Raw genomic sequence first — 23,239 nt, 5'->3', positions numbered from 1 at the left:
TTCTCAACCATTTTAATTTCAAGGACCCCCAGTTTGACATACACATTAGTCTATAGACCCCCATTTAATGGCATTTCTATCTCTGGGACCTCCAATTTATATTAGCAAACAAACCCAAAATAAGCAACTTCAGAAACAAGCCCCCCAAAAAACTACCAATATTTACAAGCAACTTTACAGAAAAAAACAAGCCTAGCCCACGTTCGCTTATAATAAGTGGACATGGCAACACTGCCTCGTACCACCGATGAGAAATATCCCCCTTGAAACAAAGCGTCGCCGACGTCGTCCGTTCCAACCTATGGTTCCACCGTGTCTATAAATGTTCTTTAAAGAGTGACAACAATAACCACCAGTATTATTCATTTACGTCAGGCGTTGGTCATTTATTCCCATGATGAAAACGTACCTTAATTGTTTTTTTTTCTCCCAGGAGCTTTTCGATGCATAAATAAATGCATAATTAAAACCTGCCAGAGGTCACTCTGTTCAGTTTGTTGCTGCACGGAATTGTTTACAAGCAACACGCCCTCACCCGGACTAGGGGACTAGTGCTCTGCTGTCTGTGTCAGTGTGCAGTAGTAAAGTTTGAGGAAGGTTTGTGTTATTGTAGTTATTAAAGTTACATTTTAGTATATTTGACGTTAATATGTTTTATTTCTGAATATGTTGTTGAGTGTAGTAACAGTGCAGAGACTGGTTCCAGTGCACAGGCTGCCCTGTGCAGCAGCCTCCATGCCCAGCAGCACACTGGTTCTTCTGGGCAGGAGACTGCACTGTTCTGCTGCCTCCATGCCCAGCAGCACACTGCTTCTTCTGGGCAGGAGACTGCTCTGTGCAGCAGCCTCCATGCCCAGCAGCACACTGCTTCTTCTGGGCAGGAGGCTGCCCTGTGCAGCAGCCTCCATGCCCAGCAGCACACTGGTTCTTCTGGGCAGGAGACTGCACTGTTCTGCTGCTGCCTCCATGCCCACCAGCACACTGGTTCTTCTGGGCAGGAGACTGCACTGTGCAGCAGCCTCCATGCCCACCAGCACACTGGTTCTTCTGGGCAGGAGGCTGCACTGTGCAGCAGCCTCCAGAACATCCACCACCACCAGTAGCAGAGTCCTGGTCCTCCTGGGTATTGGGAGGAGACTGTACGGCTCTGCAGCCTCCTCCAGGGTGCTGGTCCTGGGCATTGAGAGCAGCTGTGATGACACCGGGGCCGCTGTGCTGGACCACACAGGAACCATCCTGGGAGAAGCTCTCCATTGTCAGAACGAAGTTCATCTGAGGTCTGTCTGTGTACAATATTTTACAACAGTAGCTACTTATATTTTGTTATTTAAAGCTGTGATTATTTATTTAAGAAGCACTGTTCTGAACCAATGTTCGCCTTGAAAAAAATAATAATTATGAGCGGGAACTTAAAATTATTGTTTTAAGTGATGGCCTTCATGCCCTGCCTCTGGCACTCGGCCTTTGTGCCCTCAAAAAGTTGACCACACTAAAGGCCAAGTGGCCTTGCCCCTAAAAGGATGAAATTCCAGGCCTGTAACTATCATATCATGTGTTTCAGGACTGGAGGCATCGTCCCCCCGGTGGTTATAATAACTATAACATGTGTTTCAGGACAGGGGGCATTGTCCCCCCGGTGGCCCAGCAGCTCCACAGGGACCACATCCATCGTGTGGTCCAGGAGGCTCTGGACCAGAGCGGGGTGACCCCGGACCAGCTGTCGGCCGTGGCCACCACGGTCAAGCCGGGCATGAGCCTGAGCCTCGGTGTGGGCCTGGAGTTCAGCCTGAACCTGGTCAGGAGACACGGTACTACTAAAGCGTAAAAGCCTTCACTAGGGCTGACACGGCCATAGACGTAGAAATCTAGACACCTCATTTCCCGCTGCAATTCATTGGAGCGACGTGTATGTCGCACTGAGAGGGAAGAAGTGCGCCGTTATATGGCGCATCCCTCATGTCCAGTTATGTGACTCACGTCCAGTTACGTGACTCGCGTTCCTTTCATTCCTTGGCACTAGTCTCGTCTCGCATTGCCAGACTGTTGTCTCTCGCAATTTTCAACTGCTTCCGTCATACAGTCTGGAGCAACGGAAGCTCTGATCATGAGTAAAATATAAATGCTTCAGAGCTTCCGTTTTGATGTATTACCATGTGTTGTTCTTGCTTACTGTAAGTCAGTGGCTTATCTACAATAAGGCGAGGACAGGCTGCCGCCTATCCAAATCCAGTTCTGCCTGGCCAAAATGAGAAAAAAAGAGGACAAAAACAAGACCTGAGAACTATTAGTGGACAGCGGATTGGCCGTTGCGTGCAGTGCACGACCCTCAATCACCCATTGGAATGCAAATGCATGCCTTTCAGCCTTTGTATCCTACTGTCTGACAACAATTAACACATCTTGCCTGCCCAAAATGTAATTCTTGGAAACGCCACTGCTGTAAGTGGCTCTGGATTAAGAGCGTCCGATTGTAAATTGATGTAATGTCATGTGTTCAGGCATGCAGTTCATCCCCAACCACCACATGTGATGATGTAATGATGATGTAATGATGATGTCATGTGTCCAGGCCTGCCGTTCATCCCCATCCACCACATGGAGGCTCACGCGCTCACCGTGCGGATGCTCCGTCCCGACCTCCACTTCCCCTTCCTGGTGCTGCTGGTCTCGGGAGGACACTCCCTATTGGCTGTCGCCAGGGGGGTCGACGACTTCCTGCTCCTGGGCCAATCGCTGGACGAGGCTCCGGGCGAAGCGCTCGATAAGGTAACGAAGACGAAAAAAACAAACAATGTCAAACTGTTCAGGAGGGTTCAAATGCTGATCTACAAGCTCAGAACGCTGTCGCTTCACGGCGCGTTTCGAGCTTGTAGATCTGCTACTTTTGATGCTTTTGTGTGACCGCCGTAGTTAGTATGATCAAGTTAGTAAGGCGTTAATATTTACAAAAAAAACACACAAAAAGTAAAAAATATAGACATTTCTGTCTGACAGCAATGATATGAAACTGTTACAGGATTCGAATAAAAAGAATATAGCCGATCTGCAAGCTCAAAACGTGTCGCAATGTGACACTTGCAGATCGGCTATATTTTTGCTGCGTGTGTGTGTGTGTGTGTGTGTCCTTGTAAAGGCGCTCTATAAATGCACCACTTAACATTCAGGACAGGAATGACCCCTTTTGTGGTTTTCTTGTTGCTATATACTGTACCTACATATATGGCAACATAACATTTTTGTAATTTTTGAATCAATATTTGATGTTTTTCATTTTTAATCGACCTCATAGATGGGTCAAAGTAAAACATCTGAGTCTTGAATTCACGAATATTAAAAAAAAACGTGCGTTTATTTATTTCTGTGTACTTTGGTACGTTTTCCAGATAGCCAGACGTTTGTCCCTGACTAAACACCCAGAATGCAGTGCGCTGAGCGGCGGCCAGGCCATCGAGCTGCTGGCGAAGCGCGGCGACCGCAGGGCGCTGGCGGAGCGTGCAGGCGACCGCAGGGCGATGACCTTCAGGACGCCCATGGGAACGCTGCGCGACTGCAACTTCTCCTTCGCAGGGTTTCGCAACCAGGTCACCATGGAGATAGTGAAGAGGGAAAAGGAGGAAGGTAATTCTCCTCATTCTCCTCAGACCTCATGCACACCGCGGGCGGCCATCTTGCCAGCAAGGTGCTAACTAGTTCCCATTGACAGCCCATTCATCCAAACAGAAAAGTCTGATTGTATTAGCCCATTTAGAGCTGAGAATGATTTTACAAATGTCTTCTAAATCCTGACAATCCTATGTTTCTGTCAGTGGTGCTCAACCTTTTTCATGTGTGTGTGTGTGTTTGTGTTGTGTTCCCTCCCACACAGGTGTGGACGAAGGCACGTTGTTGTCGTGCGTGTGTGACATCGCCGCGGCCGCTCAGCACACGGTGGCGTCTCACCTGGCGAAGCGAACGCACCGCGCCATCCTGTTCTGTCACAGCAGAGGCCTGCTGGCGCCATCTCAGCCCTCATTGGTCAGTATAGAGGCCATCTCAGCCCTCATTGGTCAGTATAGAGGCATCTCAGCCCTCATTGGTCAGTTATATTCCATCCTGTCATAGCAGAGTCCCGCTGCCGACATCTAAAAAGAATATATGTACAATTGCGATCATCTCAAATAATTGCGATTTGCGATGATGTAATAATTGTGACAGGCCTATAATAATAATTGTGACAGGCCTATACTACTGAATTGTAAAGTTGTGCTGTTGTACTCGGGGCTTAAAGTTCTCCGTCCTGGGCACGGATTTCCATCTTGAGGACTTCATATGGGCCATTTATTTATAAGATCAGTGCGGATCTGCAAAAAAATAAAATAAGGGGGGTGGGGGATGTATGTAGCCATGGCCACGGTGTGAATCACATTAAGTCATCAAAATGCAGCATATTCTTGCTACTAGTCAAGAGATCTCTCCAAAATCCAAACTACCAAGCATCCATTCCCACTCAAATAATGATTACATCGATCAGCTGCTGAGAATGCACCACGCGCTGCTGAATGCACGGCGACACCCAAGTGTTGCCGTGCCGGTGTCGTGCGCACTGCTGTGCAGACAGAAAATAGCAGATCTGCAAGCTCACAACGTGTCACGATGTTCTACATGCTGTGACTGTGAGCTTGTATATCTCTGCTATGTACTGCACGCAACACCAGTGCGCAACTAAGTCTGTTGTGCTCGATTCAATTCCCCCCTGCTGCTATTCTGACTTAAAAGTAGCACGGATTTAATTTACCACTGTGAAGTGGAAGTTTCTCTAATATGTATCATGGCAGCGTCCAAAAGATGAAATCACAGAAATAATGGAAGTCACCGGAATTCTAAATCTAAAGTTGATTACACCACGCAACAGGTTTTGTTGACAGGGAAGGCAGCCGTAATTGTCAATAAAAAGTGCTTACGTTCCGTTCTCTTGCATTAAATTAGACAGCGCTGCGGAACATTATTTTGCTATGGGGCGACTGTGGCTCAGGAGGTAGAGCAGGTCGTCCAATGATACCTGGGTCGGCGGTTCGAATCCCGGCTCCTCCTGTCTACAGGTGTCCAAGTGTCCTTGGGCAAGACACTGAACCCCAAATTGCTCCCGATGTGCTGGTTGGTGCCTTGCATGGATTCTGCCACAATCAGTGTATGAATGTGTGAGTGAATGGGTGAATGCAATGTAAAGCGCCTTGGATAAAGGCACTATATAAATGCACCATTTACCAATTATTTACCATTTATGTTTGTCAATCAGAGATTTGAGAGGATTTATTTGTCGCTCACAAAAGTTACCCATACAGGCGTGCCAATACAAACACTTCGGGCGGAGTTTCTGTATCATCTCATCTTTTCTGGACTGTGCTGTCAAAGGCAGTCGCGTCCGAGCTTTCTTTAAGTTTATTTCTTTCTTTTTGAACACCTGTGTACTCCAGGTGGTCTCTGGGGGCGTGGCCAGTAACCAGTACATCCGCAGTGCTCTGGCTGTGGTCACTGAGGCTACTGGACTTCAGCTGATCTGTCCACCCGTCAAGTTCTGCACTGACAACGGCGTGATGATCGCATGGTGCGTATTCTATAATATAAATTCTGACAACAGAGCAGTGTTGTTTTTCACAGCAAACTTCCGTTTTATTTTTAGTCATAGTCTTTGGGCAAGACACTGAACCCCACACTGCCTCCAATGAGTCGGTCGGTGTGAGCTCGCCACCGTCGGTGTGTGAATGTCGCCAGTCCGTGTAGAGCTTTAAAAGTGGTTAAAAGGATATTTAAATCTACCGCTATTCTGACCTTAAACCCATTCTGGGCGGGAACCCCTTTCGGTGTTTTACCCCTTCAGGCCGGGAACCCATTTTGGGGTTCTGTACAGTATTCAAAAAATAAAAAAAAATTATGCTGCTATATAAATATTTGACAGGATTTAGAAGGCATTTTTAGACTGGGCCTCAGGCCTAAATGGGTTCAAATATACTGGTATCCTAACCAGTATGGTCCTAATCCACTGGTCCTAATGCATGTCAAACTGCCTGGGGGTCCCGACATGTGAAGGGTGCCGGGGAATGGCTGGTTCTAGTCATGTGACCTGCTGTTGTGTGTGCGTGCGTGTGTGTTGTAGGAATGGTGTGGAGCGTCTCAGGGAAGGGAGGGGCCTCCTGTCTCCTGATGTGGATGTGAGATACGAACCCAAGTATGTAAACATCTTCCCCCTTAAAGGAACAGTCTGCCCATTTATATACTGTTTACATACTGTGTTACATGTTATTGTGTTGCAGAGCTCCCCTGGGCCTGGACGTCACATGTTATTGTTATGTTATATGTTATAACATGTTATATGTTATAACATGTTATGTTATTGTGTTTCAGAGCCCCTCTGGGCGTGGACATCACAGCGGAGGTGAAGGCAGCATCCATCAAGCTTCCTCCGCTTCAGCTGAGGATAAAGGACTGACACGGCACTCTGCTGCTGATGAAACACACCTCATATTTATTTACAATTCAGCTCCAGAGAGGCGTTTCATTTAATATTCTTTCCCCCCACCATGTCAATAAAATGCTCTTGTTTTGTATGGAAAGGAGCCTCTGTGGTTTGTGTCAGTGCAGCTTTTCCTCAGCTAGAAGCAGCACCAGGTTTTCATGTGTTTATGGGAAGAAAAAAAATTCTAACCTGTGTGAAGTGAGGGGCGCTCTTATCATCTGACAACATCGAGGACAAAACAAACATTACACTCTATTCATTGTTAATGGCATTTAATGTTTGTCTAAGGAAAAATAAACATTAAACCTGTATATAGGAAAATCAAAATTTGCTGTCAAAATCAACACTGCTCAAAACGCATGGATTCGCACGCGTTTCCAGCTTGTAGATCTTCTATTTTTGATACTGTTGTGTGACACTGTACTGTAGTTAGTGTAGTATGATCAGGTCACGTTAAAAAACCAAAAATACGTATTATTCATATCACAATGCATAGATACATGAAGTAAACACTACTACTGCATCCATTCAACTGACACCGACCTGGCAAACACTCTACAGCTCACAATGATGTGATTCAGTCAAGAAAACAGATCCATTTCAGCTACTAAACCCCAACTGGACATGAAACTCTGAACCAGATACATTAAAGGCATAATCGTATCAATACAACATTAAAACAAAGAAAACTTAAGAAAAAAAAGAATAATAATACTGCTTAGGCAAGTTTAAGTGGTCTGAAAATGCTGCTACTTGTTTGGGGACATAATGTTTTAACTTTTACACAACTCCCAAACCTGTACGTGGGCCAAACCAAGTTTTCCCATTGTTTAATTTATTTTAAAACACACACACACACACACAAGATAAAATATAGGTGTCTGCCCGACAGCAACGATATCTGATAACTAGTAGGCTATTATTATTTAAATCCACTTGGTTTTTAAAGATTTAAATTTGATCAACATCAGGCTATTATTACAACGATTCGAATCAAACATGTTCAAATCAAATCAGAGTATAATAATATATAGGATATGTAGACTTGTGGAATATAATAGTAAAACCAATTTGCGGTAATTCACAAGTCAAAATGATGAATGTCACAGGCAGGTGAAATGGGTTTGCTCCGCCACTAGGTGGCGGTATATAACCAACGGTTTTAGTAGACAGAGGAGACAAGAGGAACTGCCACTTTGCCTTCAGAATAAATATTTATTATTTGCAGTCAGTATATCAGCAGTGTCCATCACAGTACACATTGCCTTCAGAATAAAGGTCCATATTTTATTATTTGCGGTCAGTATATCAGCAGTGTACACTGTCCATCACAATACCAATACATTAAGATTATTAAACATTATGCCGTCTGCGGATATTGTATTCATAGGCGACCATTTCCTAGGGTGCGCTCGTTTTACCCCGGCAGCTACTACGTTCGTCGACTACCTTTTTTCACTGAAGAAAACTAAATGAAAAAAAAACTAAGCTATGATGACTAAGACTAAATATTGACAATTTCGTAAATAATCATATTTGAACTGGGAACCCCCCAAAAATAATCATATTTGAAAATAATTGTAGAAGTTGAGGCATTACATTAGTAGTTTTACTCGGGTTCCACAGAGACATATTGTGAATATAGCAGATCTACAAGCTCTCAACGTCTCGCAACTTATATTTTCACAATATTTGCCTCTTTCTTTAATATATTATATTTGACAATTTGTCCAATGATATACTTTTGATGCAGTGATTATTTTCTATTCCTCTGAGGACCACCCTAAATCATGTGGGGACCCCCACCCCCTCTGAGGACCACCCTAAATCATGTGGGGACCCTCACCCTCTCTGAGGACCACCCTAAATCATGTGGGGACATCCCACCCCCTCTGAGGACCACCCTAAATCATGTGGGGACCCCCACCCCCTCTGAGGACCACCCTAAATCATGTGGGGACCCCCACCCCCTCTGAGGACCACCCTAAATCATACTGTATGTGGGGACCCCCACCCCCTCTGAGGACCACCCTAAATCATGTGGGGACCCCCACCCCCTCTGAGGACCACCCTAAATCATACTGTATGTGGGGACCCCCACCCCCTCTGAGGACCACCCTAAATCATGTGGGGACCCCCACCCCCTCTGAGGACCACCCTAAATCATACTGTATGTGGGGACCCCCACCCCCTCTGAGGACCACCCTAAATCATGTGGGGACCCCCACCCCCTCTGAGGACCACCCTAAATCATGTGGGGACCCCCCCCCCACCCCCTCTGAGGACCACCCTAAATCATGTGGGGACCCCCACCCCCTCTGAGGACCACCCTAAATAATGTGGGGACCCCCACCCCCTCTGAGGACCACTAAATAATGTGGGGACCCCCCCACCCCCTCTGAGGACAACCCTAAATCATGTGGGGACCCCCCCCCCACCCCCTCTGAGGACCACCCTAAATCATGTGGGGACCCCCCACGCCCTCTGAGGACCACTGAATTAACTTTGGGTAAAGCGGGGTGCCTATATGGGCTATAGTTCCAAACATTGGAACTATCCCATTGAAATAGACCGAGCACTTCCGCATTCCATTGTTACAACGGGAGTCAACGCTAGTGTCGCCACTCTCCACTTACTGTATTCAATGCTTTTATTGTGAAGGTTTCCGGTGCCGGTGGTGTCACAGTGTTCTGTAACTTGACGCACCAGCAGCCAGACAGACAGGGTTCCGCCCGCTCTGAAACCCTCACAACATTAAACACACAACGTTCATCTCTACGGGACCTTCTGCCGCTGTGAGGATCAAAGGACAGGGATAAAGGTGAGATTATAATATGGACGACATGTTTAATAGTTAAAACATGATGTTAGAATAGTGAGTGAAGACAACAAGAGGCCTTTTAAGTGTGTGCGTTTTTTTTTAAGGCAGAGCCAGACAGTCTGTCTCCTCCTGCTTCCATCACATCTGTGTGTGTGTGTGTGTGTGTGTGTGTGTGTGTGTGTGTGTGTGTGTGTGTGTGTTCGTTCCACATCTACGAGGAGAGGATGTTAATCGGATTATACATATGTTATGTATGTTTTATTTGTTTTATATTGATAATTAAGTTGGGTTTCTTTTTTTGTTTCACCTATTATTCCTATATTCTGATGATGCAACTGTAACGTGTGTGTGTGTGTGTGGTACAGTGTTACTGTAAAATCACCAGGGTTTATTTAAACTCTTGAGAGAGTGCAAGTGGAACCAAATGGACCTGTCCCGTAAGGGTCCATTTTTTTTCCGCTCTACGATTTACACATGGATAGATTATTGTGATTAATAGTATGTCAATCGTTCATGGGTGCATTGGGTGGAGGACCTTAAGATGACCTCATTTATTGATACACTTTCTTTTCAGCACATACACAATACAATCAGTTATTCATTAGAAGAAAATAAATATATACAAATATACAAACACACATACATACATACACACACACACACACACACACACACACACACACACACACACACACACACACACACACACACACACACACACACACACACACACACACACACACTTCCATTATGAATCAGAGTAGATAGATCCCTGGGCAAGTAATCTATCATTCAGCAGCTTCCATATATTCATAAAGTTATTTATTTACAAACACACTATAGCAATGATTACTGTCACAATATAGAGCTATTTTAACACTGTTACTGAACACACACTCTATAGCAATTATTACTGTCACAATATAGAGCTATTTAACACTGTTACTGAACACACACTCTATAGCAATGATTACTGTCACAATATAGAGATATTTAACACTGTTACTGAACACACACTCTATAGCAATGATTACTGTCACAATATAGAGCTATTTAACACTGTTACTGAACACACACTCTATAGCAATGATTACTGTCAACAATATAGAGCTATTTAACACTGTTACTGAACACACACTCTATAGCAATGATTACTGTCACAAATATAGAGCTATTTAACACTGTTACTGAACACACACTCAATAGCAATGATTACTGTCAACAATATAGAGCTATTTAACACTGTTACTGAACACACACTCTATAGCAATGATTACTGTCACAATATAGAAATATTTAACACTGTTACTGAACACACACTCTATAGCAATGATTACTGTCAACAATATAGAGCTATTTAACACTGTTACTGAACACACACTCTATAGCAATTATTACTGTCACAATATAGAGCTATTTAATACTGTTACTGAACACACACTATGAATAGAGTAGCAATGATTACTGTCACAATATAGAGATATTTAACACTGTTACCGAACACACACTATGAATAGAGTTGCAATGATTACTGTCACAATATAGAGATATTTAACACTGTTACCGAACACACACTATGAATAGAGTTGCAATGATTACTGTCACAATATAGAGATGTAACCTTTTCACACAAAAACAAAAAGTATTGTATTAACCAAAAAAGAGTAAAGAGTTTAAAGTTGGAAGTACAGTTGACAATCATCATAATCATTGTTCTGTTCTGTCATGTCAAAGCAGGGAATCATAGCTTCAAATTGACTTGTGGTTGTTCAGTTTGACCCACCAGTTTTGGAGATATGGCTTATAGAGTAATGTCTTGCAGAGAAACAGCGAGTTGAGAAAACAGGCTTGAAAGGTTCACTTCTGTGGACTCTCACATTACACCTAGCTACATGTTTAAGCATTTATTTCATATTTACATGTCTTCTGTGGTCTCTAACATTACACATTTTGGCTAGGTCGCCCAGCCTTCATCCAATCAGGATAGAGAGGGGCCTGTTGCGTGTCCCCCCCACTGTAGTGCGTGCATGTGCACATCCTGTTACCGGAGCGGGCCGGGGTTTTCCAAATCACCCAAATCACTGAATGCTCCTTTAAGTTAGTCTTGCCGCCATGACTGTCTCTGTATCAAAATAAGTCACAGTGTAATGCTCGATTCATTTACTTGTGTCATCATTTCTTGAATTTTGCTGTCTAATTTTTAAATCGGCGTGTATCTGTCATTGGAGAAAATGATAAAACAATACAATAAATCATTCATATTTCATATGTGTTTCTTTTTACTGTTTACACGACCAGAAGACCCAGAGGGACCAGGACATTGGATCTTTGGACCGGGCGGGGGGGGGGGAGGGGGGAGCTGTCAATCAACTGCTGTCAGAAATGTCCTCCATCATACCGGAGCTGACAGACAATTATGGGATGTCGGCATCACCGCGTGGACATTCTGCACTAGAGGCCAAGCAGGACGCAGATCTGTAGATCCACCGCTACACCGCCACAGACCGGGGGAAGGATCTGTAGATCAGACATGTCACCATGGGGGACTGTGACTGTGCTACTGCTGCTGTCCACTGTCACTGGTGAGTTACCTGTCTGTCTGTCTGTCTGTCTGTCTGTCTGTCTTACATTCACCCATTCACACACACACACATTCATACACTAACTTCGACACTAACTCTGGGGGAGCCCGGGTTCGAACTGACAACCTTGCGGTTACCATCCGGCCACTCTACCCCTGAGCCACCACCGCCCCGACAGACAGACAGACAGACAGACAGACAGACAGACAGACAGACAGACAGACAGACAGACAGACAGACAGACAGACAGACAGACAGACAGACAGACAGACAGACAGACTATTGGGAGTCTATAGCCTTGAGGAGACAAGATAAATAGCTACTGCACAGGAATGTAGACCACACACACACACACACACACACACACACACACACACACACACACACACACACACACACACACACACACACACACACACACACACACAATGAGTGGGGTGAAACATTTACTGGATTACTGCATATTGTGCAGCTTTTGTAGTTCTTTAGTGTGATTTTAAAAGGTGTGTGTGTGTGTGTGTGGTGTGTGTGCGTGTGTGCGCGCGTGTCTCTCCAGCCACGCGTGCGGAGCAGAGGAAGTGTGCGTTCTCCGACAACCAGCCTCAGTGGGAGGAGACGCGCGGCGGCGGTTCGACCAATGAGCTTCGAGGGGCGGTGCAGCGCGAGAACGCCACCATCCGCTGCGGCGAAGGATCCCGCTGCTATGGATTGTGGGAAAAAAGCAGAGATGGTGAGATTCACCTCGTTAAGCAAGGTGAGTGGGAATCATACGGACACACACACAAACACACACCCACACACTCGCTACACATTGGAACAAGCACACACTGTTTACCTTTCGTCAGAAGCGTTTACATGGCGGCAGCGTCGCAGTACAAAGGCACAAATTAAATCCGAAAGGTGGATTCGCAGAAGATCTACCAAGGACAGCGATTCTAGAGCCGGACTTATGGAGGTTCAACTGCTATGCACTGTGAATATATTTTCAATCCCATAGTTGGAATGGTGGGGCATTGCTATAGGAACCGGACCAATGTTAAAAGCTTCCATAGGCATCAACCATCATATAGACGGAGTATACGTTGGGGTACGTATATATACGGACATGGGGAAAAAAGAGTTAACATAAAGTGTGTACCCCCCCCCCCCCCCCCCTCTCTCCCCAGGTTGTTGGACACACATCGGCGACCAGCAGGAGTGTCATGACGACCGTTGCCGGGTAACGGCCACGCCCTCCCAGGTGCAGAACGGGACGTACCGATTCTGCTGCTGCAGCCGAGACCTGTGTAACCTCAACTATACTGAAGACCTGTCTCTCCTCCTGCCTGTCTCACCCCCCTGGCCTCGGCCTGTCTGTGAGTACTGTCTGTCCTACTGTCTGTCTCACCCCCCTGGCCCCGGCCTGTCTGTGACACACACACACACACACACACACACACACATACACTGTAACCTCAACTACACTGAGGACCTGTCTGTCATACTGCCTGTCTCACCCCCCTGGCCTCGGCCTGTCTGTGAGTCACACACACACACACACACACACACACTGAGGACCTGTCTGTCCTCCTGCCTGTCTCACCCCCCTGGCCTCGGCCTGTCTGTGAGTCCCTGTCTGTCTCGCACGCACGCACGCACGCACGCACGCACGCACGCACGCACGCACGCACACACGCGCACACAGCCTGTCTCACCCACCGACGCTCGGCCTGTCTGTGAGTCACTGTCGCACGCACACACGCACACATTTTAACAATTTATTTAGGTCCAGAGAGAGAGAGAGAGAGAGAGAGAGAGAGAGAGAATTGTATTCATGGGAGAATACTCAGGAAATACTTGCTGTGTGTGTGTGTGTGTGTGTGTGTGTGTGTGTGTGTGTGTGTGTGTGTGTGTGTGTGTGTGTGTGTGTGTGTGTGTGTGTGTGTGTGTGTGTGTGTGTGTGTGTGTGTGTGTGTGTGTGTGTGTGTGTGTGTGTGTGTGTGTGTGTGTGTGTGTGTGTGTGCGCGCCCCGTTTGTTTGCATTCCTTTTGGCTTTTCCTAATGACTGTGTGAGGTTAGACAGGATGTTATGTGTGTGTGTGTGTGTGTGTGAGAGAGAGAGTATGTGCGTCTGTGTTTAATTGTCTTTTAAGTTGAGCGTGTGCAGACACGCCCTGCAGACAGACTGTCTGGAGACACACACACACACACACACACACACACACACACACACACACACACACACACACACACAGGATGATGACAATCTCTGGCCTCATGTGTTAGTGGTTGGAGAACAGGAGTGTGCACGGGGCTCAGACTTGAGCCCATGCCACATGTATAAGCTCTCTTGCCTGGCAGCGTGTCGCGTGTTCGAGTCCCGTTCATGACGACCTTTGCTGCATGTCTCTCCCCTTCTCTCTCTCTCTCTCTCTCTCTCTCTCTCTCTCTTTCCTGTCTGTCTTCACTTGATACTATCAATAAAGGCAGAAAAGATAAATAACAAAAATCATCGCTATGGGGTGATCAGCCAAGCAGATCATAACATTCACACAAACACACAAAGCTGCTCATAGGAGGGGCTAGCGCCCCTCAAAGCTGCTCATAGGAGGGGCTAGCGCCCCTCAAAGCTGCTCATAGAAGGGGCTAGCGCACCTCAAAGCTGCTCATAGGAGGGCCTAGCGCCCCTCAAAGCTGCTCATAGGAGAGGCTAGGGCACCTCAAAGCCCCCTTTAAAAGTGAGCTTTCGTTGTGATCCTGAAATATGAACTCAACGGTGTAGGTTGACAGAAGGTCAAATCGGGACACATGGGCTGAATAATTCCTTACAGACGACGTCAAAAAACTAAATTGTGTAAATTGCCGATCTACAAACTGACAAAATTAACAAAATGTTGTTCCTCTCAAATCTGATTATTTTGGTTGTGCTGAAATGTACTGTAATTCTGCAAACTGTTAATACATACTTCAATCAATCAATCAATGGTTGGTCCCCAGTTCAAATATGATCATGTTGGGGGGTCCCCAGTTCAAATAGGATTATTTTGGGGGGGTCCCCAGTTCAAATAGGATTAGTTTTGGTCGGTCCAGATCCATTGGTGTAGGACTTGAATTTGATGTTATTTTTTCTCATCCATGATGCTTGGTGCAAGCTAGCAGATGGTTGTGCGAGCGCGCGTGCGCACGCGCGCTCGCTCGCGCTGCAGGATGCTGGCATACTGCATCCCTGCATGTGGTACACACACTGTCACTGCTGCCCACACACACACACACACACACACACACACACACACACACACACACACACACACACACACACACACACACAGGGTTCTCTCCTGAAGGCCACTGTTCCTGCATCCCTACCAACTTGTAGATCTGCTATTTTCACTGCTGCTGAGTCTATCATCAATGTTCAAGCTAGTCCTCTAGTCCAGCTGCCTTTCTCATTGGCTGAAGTCGCTGTGCTAGTCCAGTTTGCTTTCTCATTGGCTGACGTCACTGTGCTAGTCCAGTTGGCTTTCTCATTGGCTGATGTCGCTGTGCTAGTCCAGTTGGCTTTCTCATTGGCTAACGTCGGTCACGTCGTTGTGCTAGTCCAGTTGGCTTTCTCATTGGCTGACGTCGGTCACGTCGCTGTGCTAGTCCAGTTGGCTTTCTCATTGGCTGATGTCGGTCACGTCGCTGTGCTAGTCCAGTTGGCTTTCTCATTGGCTGATGTCGGTCACGTCGCTGTGCTAGTCCAGTTGGCTTTCTCATTGGCTGACGTCGGTCACGTCGCTGTGCTAGTCCAGTTGGCTTTCTCATTGGCTGATGTCGGTCACGTCGCTGTGCTAGTCCAGTTGGCTTTCTCATTGGCTGATGTCGGTCACGTCGCTGTGCTAGTCCAGTTGGCTTTCTCATTGGCTGATGTCGGTCACGTCACTGTGCTAGTCCAGTTGGCTTTCTAATTGGCTAAACCCAGAGTAATCTAGTAAGAGAGTGGCGACACTAGCGTTGACTCCCATTGTAACAATGGAATGCGGAAGTGCTCATTCTATCTCAATGGGATAGTTCCAGCCATAGGAGCAATGTATGGAACTATAGCCCATAGGCACCCGTTTTGCTGCGAGATCAAAGCTACTCTCCTACTCTACACTCTGGCTAAACCGTATGTATGTGCGCACCGCAAATATGTCTGGGCGGAAACGAACTACTCGGAACACAATAGTTCCGCCTTAGAGAATGTTGGTTCCTACCTAAACTACTGCGCTGAAACTGACAGAGGCAGTTATAGCGGACCCCCACAGATAATAATAATGCAGCTGATAATTAATCGATTTCTTTCTTTTGAAATGTTAACACTTATGATTCCCAGGTGGCATTTTTTTAATCGGCCTTGGGTCTATTCAACATTAAATTAGAAGTAATAATAATCAAATCAAAATAATCACAAAATGAAAATACAAACGTAGCCAATCTATTATATCCGCTCTCAATCCGTCACCCTGAGCTGGTAAATATTTTTCTAATTTTGAAACTTTTAACAAAATGTAACATTTTGACTCACTGATGTGTAATGTGATGGTGGTGATGTCACAGTGATGTAACAGTGATGTCATTGCAGACCCCCAGGCTCTGCCCAGAGAGGAGACCGTGGTCATCGCCCTGGTGTCGGTCGCCGTCGTAGCGCTGCTCATCGCCGCGCTGTTCTTTGGATACCGCATGTTGACAGGTAACGCACGCACGCACGCACGCACGCACGCACGCACGCACGCACGCACACAGACAGAACAATTAAATTCGCTGGGCAAGAGCAAGACCCTGTGATGATGTCGCCACTGTCCGGTGCGTCATTACTACATTATTATGAAGCCTGGGGGGGTTTGATTTAATGGACCCAGAAAGCTTTAGGCCAAATAACAGCATACTCGCTACAGTTTCCACATCAAATAGTGCAAAAGAACACTATTAATTGTAATACTTTTTAATTTTAATATATATTTCCTTCTGACAAAAACAGGAGAAGGGGGGGGGGGGGGGCGTATACACATCTATCTGTACAATTAAACTATGCATAATACACTATATAGTGCTATGTCTACATAAAATCACCTCTGGAACTCCCTCCCCCCTGATATAAGAAACATGGACTCGAGTAATCACCTCATTTCAAACCCACCTCAAAACCCACCTGTTTAGGCAGGCCTATGATTGATCTGTGTTTTCTGCTGCAAGCTATACTTTATTGTCTGCTTTTAACTGTGTTTTGTGTCAACTGTTTTTAACTTGCGATACAGCGACCTTAGTGCCCTGAAAGGCGCGTTATAAATAACATTTATTATTATTATTATTAAAATGCTATCCAAGTTACATAAGTTGATCCTTTGCATACACCTGTAAGGTCGCCTGGGCTAGGACAAGTGTTACGCGCCATGATGGAGTCTGAAGAGGTGGGTTTTCAGACTATGGTGGAAGATTGGGAGTGAGGCTGCAGTTCTGACTGCAATGGGAAGTTCATTCCATAGTTTAGATTGGGAGTGAGGCTGCAGTTCTGACTGCAATGGGAAGTTCATTCCATAGTTTAGATTGGGAGTGAGGCTGCAGTTCTGACTGCAATGGGAAGTTCATTCCATAGTTTAGATTGGGAGTGAGGCTGCAGTTCTGACTGCAATGGGAAGTGCATTCCATAGTTTAGATTGGGAGTGAGTCTGCAGTTCTGATTGCAAATGGGAAGTTCATTCCATAGTTTTGGAGCCAGAAGGGAGAAGAGTTTGGGACGTGTGGAGCGTTGTCCCGGCGTTTTTAGTGAATGTTCTGCCAGCTTCCCTGTGTTGGCTGATCTGAGCGAGGACCCCATATCTTCACCGTGTGTGTGTGTGTGTGTGTGTGTGTGTGTGTGTGTGTGTGTGTGTGTGTGTGTGTGTGTGTGTGTGTGTGTGTGTGTGTGTGTGTGTGTGTGTGTGTGTGTGTGTGTGTGCCTGTTTGTGCGCCTGTTTGTGCAGGCAACGGTAAACAGGGTCTACATAATCTGGACTCATTGGAGGCAGCGACCACAGAACCTTCAGTAGACCTGGACAACCTCAAACTGCTGGAGGTAAACACATACATACATACATACATACATACATACATACACACACACACACACACACACACACACACACACACACCGTTGTCTTGATCACAGCCAAACACAAACAATCCTCAGCCCCAAATGTGTTCCACTACCTGAGGTAGATTTTTGCAAAACACATTTTTTTACAGTACACCTGCAGAGTTTTTCCAAACATCACGCACATCTGTACACAGCATCTCTCTCTATAGAGCGTCGCAGTCCCGCCCCCTACCATGGCCCAGGAAATGGTTCTCCGTTCATTTTCCTCATAGACATTTCAGAAAGTATTTATTTAAAGACGTTTACGCCGCGGACAAAGCCAACTCGAGTCGTGACAAATCATGACAACAAACAAATTTTTTTGGGCCGAACAAATAATTAGAAAGAAGAAAAAAACGGCAGGTTACAACACTTTTTTTGTTGTTTTTCTTCTTTGTAATTATTTGTTTGGTCCAAAATATTGTTTGTGTTGTCATGAGTTGTCACGACTCGAGTTGGCTTTGTCCGCGGCGTAACCGTCTTTAAATAAATACTTTAAGAAATGTCTATGGGAAAAATGCATTGGGATTCATTTCCTGGGCCATGGTAGGGGGCGGGACTGTGACGCTCTATAGCCACTAGTATTAGCTGCCCCTAGAGGCAAAGGAAAAAATACTCAAACTATTGTTTTGTGTGTGTGTGTGTGTGTGTGTGTGTGTGTGTGTGTGTGTGTGTGTGTGTGTGTGTGTGTGTGTGTGTGTGTGTGTGTGTGTGTGTGTGTGTGCGCCAGCTGATCGGCCGCGGCCGCTACGGCTCGGTGTTCCGTGGCAGCCTGGACGAGCGCTGCGTGGCGGTCAAGCTGTTCGGCCACTCCCAGCGGGCCAACTACGCCAACGAGCGTTCCATCTACCGCCTGCCACTGCTGCGCCAGCACCACAACATCGCCCGGTTCATCGCCGCGCACGAACGCATCGCGGCCGACGGGCGCGCCGAATACCTGCTGGTGCTGGAGCATTACCCCCACGTACGTACTGTTTAAATACCTTTTACCCCCACGTACGTACTGTTTAAATACCTGCTACCCCCACGTACGTACTGTTTAAATACCTGCTACCCCCACGTACGTACTGTTTAATACCTGCTGGTGCTGGAGCATTACCCCCACGTATGTACTGTTTAATACCTACTGCCCCCACGTATGTACTGTTTAAATACCTGCTGGAGAATTACCCCCACGCATGTACTGTTTAAATACCTGCTGGAGCATTACCCCCACGTATGTACTGTTTAAATACCTGCTGGAGCATTACCCCCACGTACGTACTGTTTAAATACCTGCTGGAGCATTACCCCCACGTACGTACTGTTTAAATACCTGCTGGAGCATTACCCCCACGTACGTACTGTTTAAATACCTGCTGGAGCATTACCCCCACGTACGTACTGTTTAAATACCTGCTGGAGCATTACCCCCACGTACGTACTGTTTAAATACCTGCTGGAGCATTACCCCCACGTACGTACTGTTTAATACCTGCTGGAGCATTACCCCCACGCATGTACTGTTTAAATACCTGCTGGAGCATTACCCCCACGCATGTACTGTTTAAATACCTGCTGGAGCATTACCCCCACGTACGTACTGTTTAAATACCTGCTGGAGCATTACCCCCACGTATGTACTGTTTAAATACCTGCTGGAGCATTACCCCCACGTACGTACTGTTTAAATACCTGCTGGAGCATTACCCCCACGTACGTACTGTTTAAATACCTGCTGGAGCATTACCCCCACGTACGTACTGTTTAAATACCTGCTGGAGCATTACCCCCACGTACGTACTGTTTAAATACCTGCTGGAGCATTACCCCCACGCATGTACTGTTTAATACCTACTGCCCCCACGTATGTACTGTTTTAATACCTGTCTGTCTGTCTGTCTGTCTGTCTGTCTGTCTGTCTGTCTGTCTGTCTGTCTGTCTGTCTGTCTGTCTGTCTGTCTGTCTGTCTGTCTCTCTCTCTCTCTCTCCAGGGTTCTCTGTCTCTCTACCTATCAGCTCACACAGTGGACTGGCTGACCTGCTGCAGAATGGCTCACTCTGTCACCAAAGGACTGGCTTTCCTGCACACCGAGGTGTACAGAGGAGGTGAGCACGCACGCACGCATGCACGCACGCACGCACGCACGCACGCACGCACGCACGCACACACGCACACACGCACACATGCACACACACACACACAGAGAAAGGATATCCATTTAGAGGTCCTGGCATCCCCTGGTGGTGGTAAACATGAACTGCAGCCTCTAGTCCAAAGGGGTGATTCTCATACCTTTTCATGTCGAGGACCCCCATATTGACATGTATCAGTCCGTGGACCCCCGTGTGTACGGCTCTAGCAGTCATCTTCAAGGACCCCCACTTTGTCATGCATTACACTACAGACGCCCATTTTAATGGCACTTCTGCCATTTTAATTTACTAGACCTGTACGTTCCCGTCGCAGTCGGCCACCGGCCTACTTGGGAACGACGGGAACCTAATGATATACGTTGTCATAGCACCCGTTTTAACTCTCAGCCGGTGACCCACATGGAGATCTGTGTATGTGCCTGTGTGTGAAGACTGCAAACTGAAAAGTGTACTTGGCAATCAATTCGGCCCACTGGCAGAGCCTGATTGGTTGAGCCTCAATTGGCTGAGGCAGAGGCTGGAAATTGCACAGGTGAAAGGAGTTGGCCTCATTAGGCCCACTGGCAGAGCCTAGCCCAGGTGAAAATAGTTGGCCTCATTAGGCCCACTGGCAGAGCCTGACCAGAGCCTTTTGTGGTGGTTCTGGAGAACCGTGGGTCCGACCGACTCGATACCTGGGGGTGTGGAACGCGTGTGTCGAATGTGAAGTCGGTGGGTCAAACGGTTCTCGAGTTACGTGCATTACAACCGTACACGCACACACGCACGCAGAGACGTGGCGCATTTATAGTAGGATTTATAGTAGGATATTGTAAAACCAAGGTCAATTTAACTCTGAGAGTGTCTCTCTCTCTCTCTCTCTCTCTCTCTCTCTCTCTCTCTCTCTCTCTCTCTCTCTCTCTCTCTCTCTCTCTCTCAGACCAGTACAAGCCAGCGGTGTCCCACAGGGACGTGAACAGTCGTAACGTCCTGGTGAGGAGTGACCTGTCGTGTGTCCTCACAGACTTCGGTCTGTCCATGAAGCTGACAGGACAGACCCTGAGGACAGGCGACGAGGACAACGCTGCTATATCTGAGGTTAGAGAACGCACGCACACGCACGTGCGCACACACACACAGATGTTTACATTGCCAAAGCAGGTGTCAAAATACAATAAAAACAGTTGAAAATGGGCAAAGTATATACAGTTGGAGGAGGTTCAGCATTTTGTAGACATTGCATCGACATTGCATCGATATAAAGCTTTCTTGAAACAAATGGCACTTTGGTACAAATTAAAGTTCTCAACGGTCTCAAAGATTTAGACCCGCCCACCCCCCCCCCCCAGTTTCCTCTGAAGTGAAGCAGTTAATATGTCCAAGTATTGTCCCCGTTCGCAAAGTGCAATCATCACGAACAGAGCGACAATATTATTATACTGCCAACTTGGCTATAATGGCGTGTCTCAACAGCTTAGAGATCTGTTATTTCGGGCACATATAATGAGGCGCGCCGACGGATGGCGGTTATAATACTAAGCATTTTGGAAATCAAAGCCTGTAGCCTGCAGTGGACTGCAACGTTGCCTGGTCATCATACACTTTTATCATACAGAGTTATATCACTTATATGGATCGTTTGGTGACGTTGATTAACACTTTAATTGCCCGGGGTTATTTAATCCATTACATTATAGCGCCCATTCGATTTATAAACACGGACCCCTTTTCCGGGCGGACCGGATGTTGTTGTGAATGTGTGTGTAGCAGCTAACAATAGCCACACCACTCTAGAGTCAATCGAAAACAACGGGAGGTAAGAATAAATCTATCACGAGTAGCGACTGGACCGCGGAGCGCCGTCTAACACAGGATCTTTTTTCATAATTAGACGGGATGATTTAGATCGCGAGTTATCAATATCTTAGATTATCCTGTGGCTACTACGACTCCTGAGGCTTAATCAGGAGTCGTAGTAGCCACAGGATAATCTAAGCGGTGGATATTGCTCTTGTCTTCATGTCTTTATGTATGTAAATTGTCTTGTTCTTTGTGTTATGTCAAATGTGTGTACGTAATTGTGTTCTGCATACTTGGCTGCTGTGTCGCAAGACAAATTTCAGTGTGAACTGACAATAAAGTACTATATCATATCATATCAATGTTTTAAGATTTTCGTTTTCATCAGCTAAACAGGGGAGGGAGTTTTTCGATGACGTCTCACTCTTACGCAACACCAAGGATTGCCCAACAGGCGCCCCTAGGCTGTGGAGCCATGCGATCCGTTCTCATATATATAATACTTCGTCCTGGGCGTCGGGCGTTACTAATAGAAAGGACAAAGAACTTCGTCCTGGGCGTTGGGAGTGTTATAACCCTACAGGTGCCAAATTAATATTATAATTAACCCTTTCAGGTGGGCACGGTGCGCTACATGGCCCCAGAGGTGCTGGAAGGAGCGGTGAACCTCAGGGACTGTGAGTCGGCTCTGAAGCAGGTGGACATGTACGCCCTGGGCCTGGTGTACTGGGAGACCTTCATGAGATGCACCGACCTGTTCCCTGGTGAGTGGACCTAACCCTGGGCCTGGTGTACTGGGAGACCTTCATGAGATGTACCGACCTGTTCCCTGGTGAGTGGACCTAACCCTGGGCCTGGTGTACTGGGAGACCTTCATGAGATGTACCGACCTGTTCCCTGGTGAGTGGACCTAACCCTGGGCCTGGTGTACTGGGAGACCATCATGAGATGTACCGACCTGTTCCCTGGTGAGTGGACCTAACCCTGGGCCTGGTGTACTGGGAGACCTTCATGAGATGCACCGACCTGTTCCCTGGTGAGTGGACATGTACGCCTTGGGCCTGGTGTACTGGGAGACCTTCATGAGATGCACCGACCTGTTCCCTGGTGAGTGGACATGTACGCCCTGGGCCTGGTGTACTGGGAGACCTTCATGAGATGCACCGACCTGTTCCCTGGTGAGTGGACCTAACCCTGGGCCTGGTGTACTGGGAGGCCTTCATGAGATGCACCGACCTGTTCCCTGGTGAGTGGACCTAACCCTGGGCCTGGTGTACTGGGAGACCTTCATGAGATGCACCGACCTGTTCCCC

At 46.7% G+C, this 23,239-nt stretch overlaps 2 protein-coding genes across 3 annotated transcripts in view; both read left to right on the top strand.

Moving 5' to 3' along the window:
* Positions 1 to 350: 350 nt before the first annotated feature.
* On the top strand, positions 351 to 6,590 carry osgepl1 (O-sialoglycoprotein endopeptidase-like 1). 2 transcript variants are annotated; one of them, XM_079518345.1, is made up of 9 exons: positions 351 to 1,058; positions 1,137 to 1,277; positions 1,615 to 1,808; positions 2,570 to 2,766; positions 3,384 to 3,618; positions 3,866 to 4,014; positions 5,454 to 5,584; positions 6,134 to 6,205; positions 6,382 to 6,590. In XM_079518345.1, the coding sequence occupies exons 1-9, from the start codon at positions 667 to 669 to the stop codon at positions 6,464 to 6,466; spliced, it is 1,596 nt and encodes a 531-aa protein (XP_079374471.1). In that variant the 5' UTR covers positions 351 to 666; the 3' UTR covers positions 6,467 to 6,590. The 2 variants fall into 2 exon arrangements, with proteins under 2 accessions (XP_079374471.1, XP_079374470.1); XM_079518344.1 differs by having other exon boundaries at positions 351 to 1,277.
* Positions 6,591 to 11,771: 5,181 nt separating this feature from the next.
* Positions 11,772 to 23,239, top strand: part of LOC306935002 (bone morphogenetic protein receptor type-2-like) — a gene marked incomplete at its 3' end in the record, with an annotated part of 25,695 nt that continues 14,227 nt past the window's right edge. The window contains exons 1-9 of the mRNA XM_079517824.1: positions 11,772 to 11,896; positions 12,453 to 12,650; positions 13,063 to 13,251; positions 16,482 to 16,589; positions 17,860 to 17,951; positions 18,742 to 18,975; positions 19,985 to 20,099; positions 21,067 to 21,224; positions 22,543 to 22,690. Coding sequence (XP_079373950.1) covers positions 11,845 to 11,896; positions 12,453 to 12,650; positions 13,063 to 13,251; positions 16,482 to 16,589; positions 17,860 to 17,951; positions 18,742 to 18,975; positions 19,985 to 20,099; positions 21,067 to 21,224; positions 22,543 to 22,690 — 1,294 coding nt within the window. The 5' untranslated portion in view covers positions 11,772 to 11,844. The remainder of the gene's footprint in view (positions 11,897 to 12,452; positions 12,651 to 13,062; positions 13,252 to 16,481; positions 16,590 to 17,859; positions 17,952 to 18,741; positions 18,976 to 19,984; positions 20,100 to 21,066; positions 21,225 to 22,542; positions 22,691 to 23,239) is intronic.

The sequence above is a fragment of the Electrona antarctica genome (assembly GCF_951216825.1).
Source record: "Electrona antarctica genome assembly, chromosome: 13".
NCBI lineage: Eukaryota > Metazoa > Chordata > Actinopteri > Myctophiformes > Myctophidae > Electrona > Electrona antarctica.
This window is presented reverse-complemented; position numbering and strand designations above follow the sequence as displayed.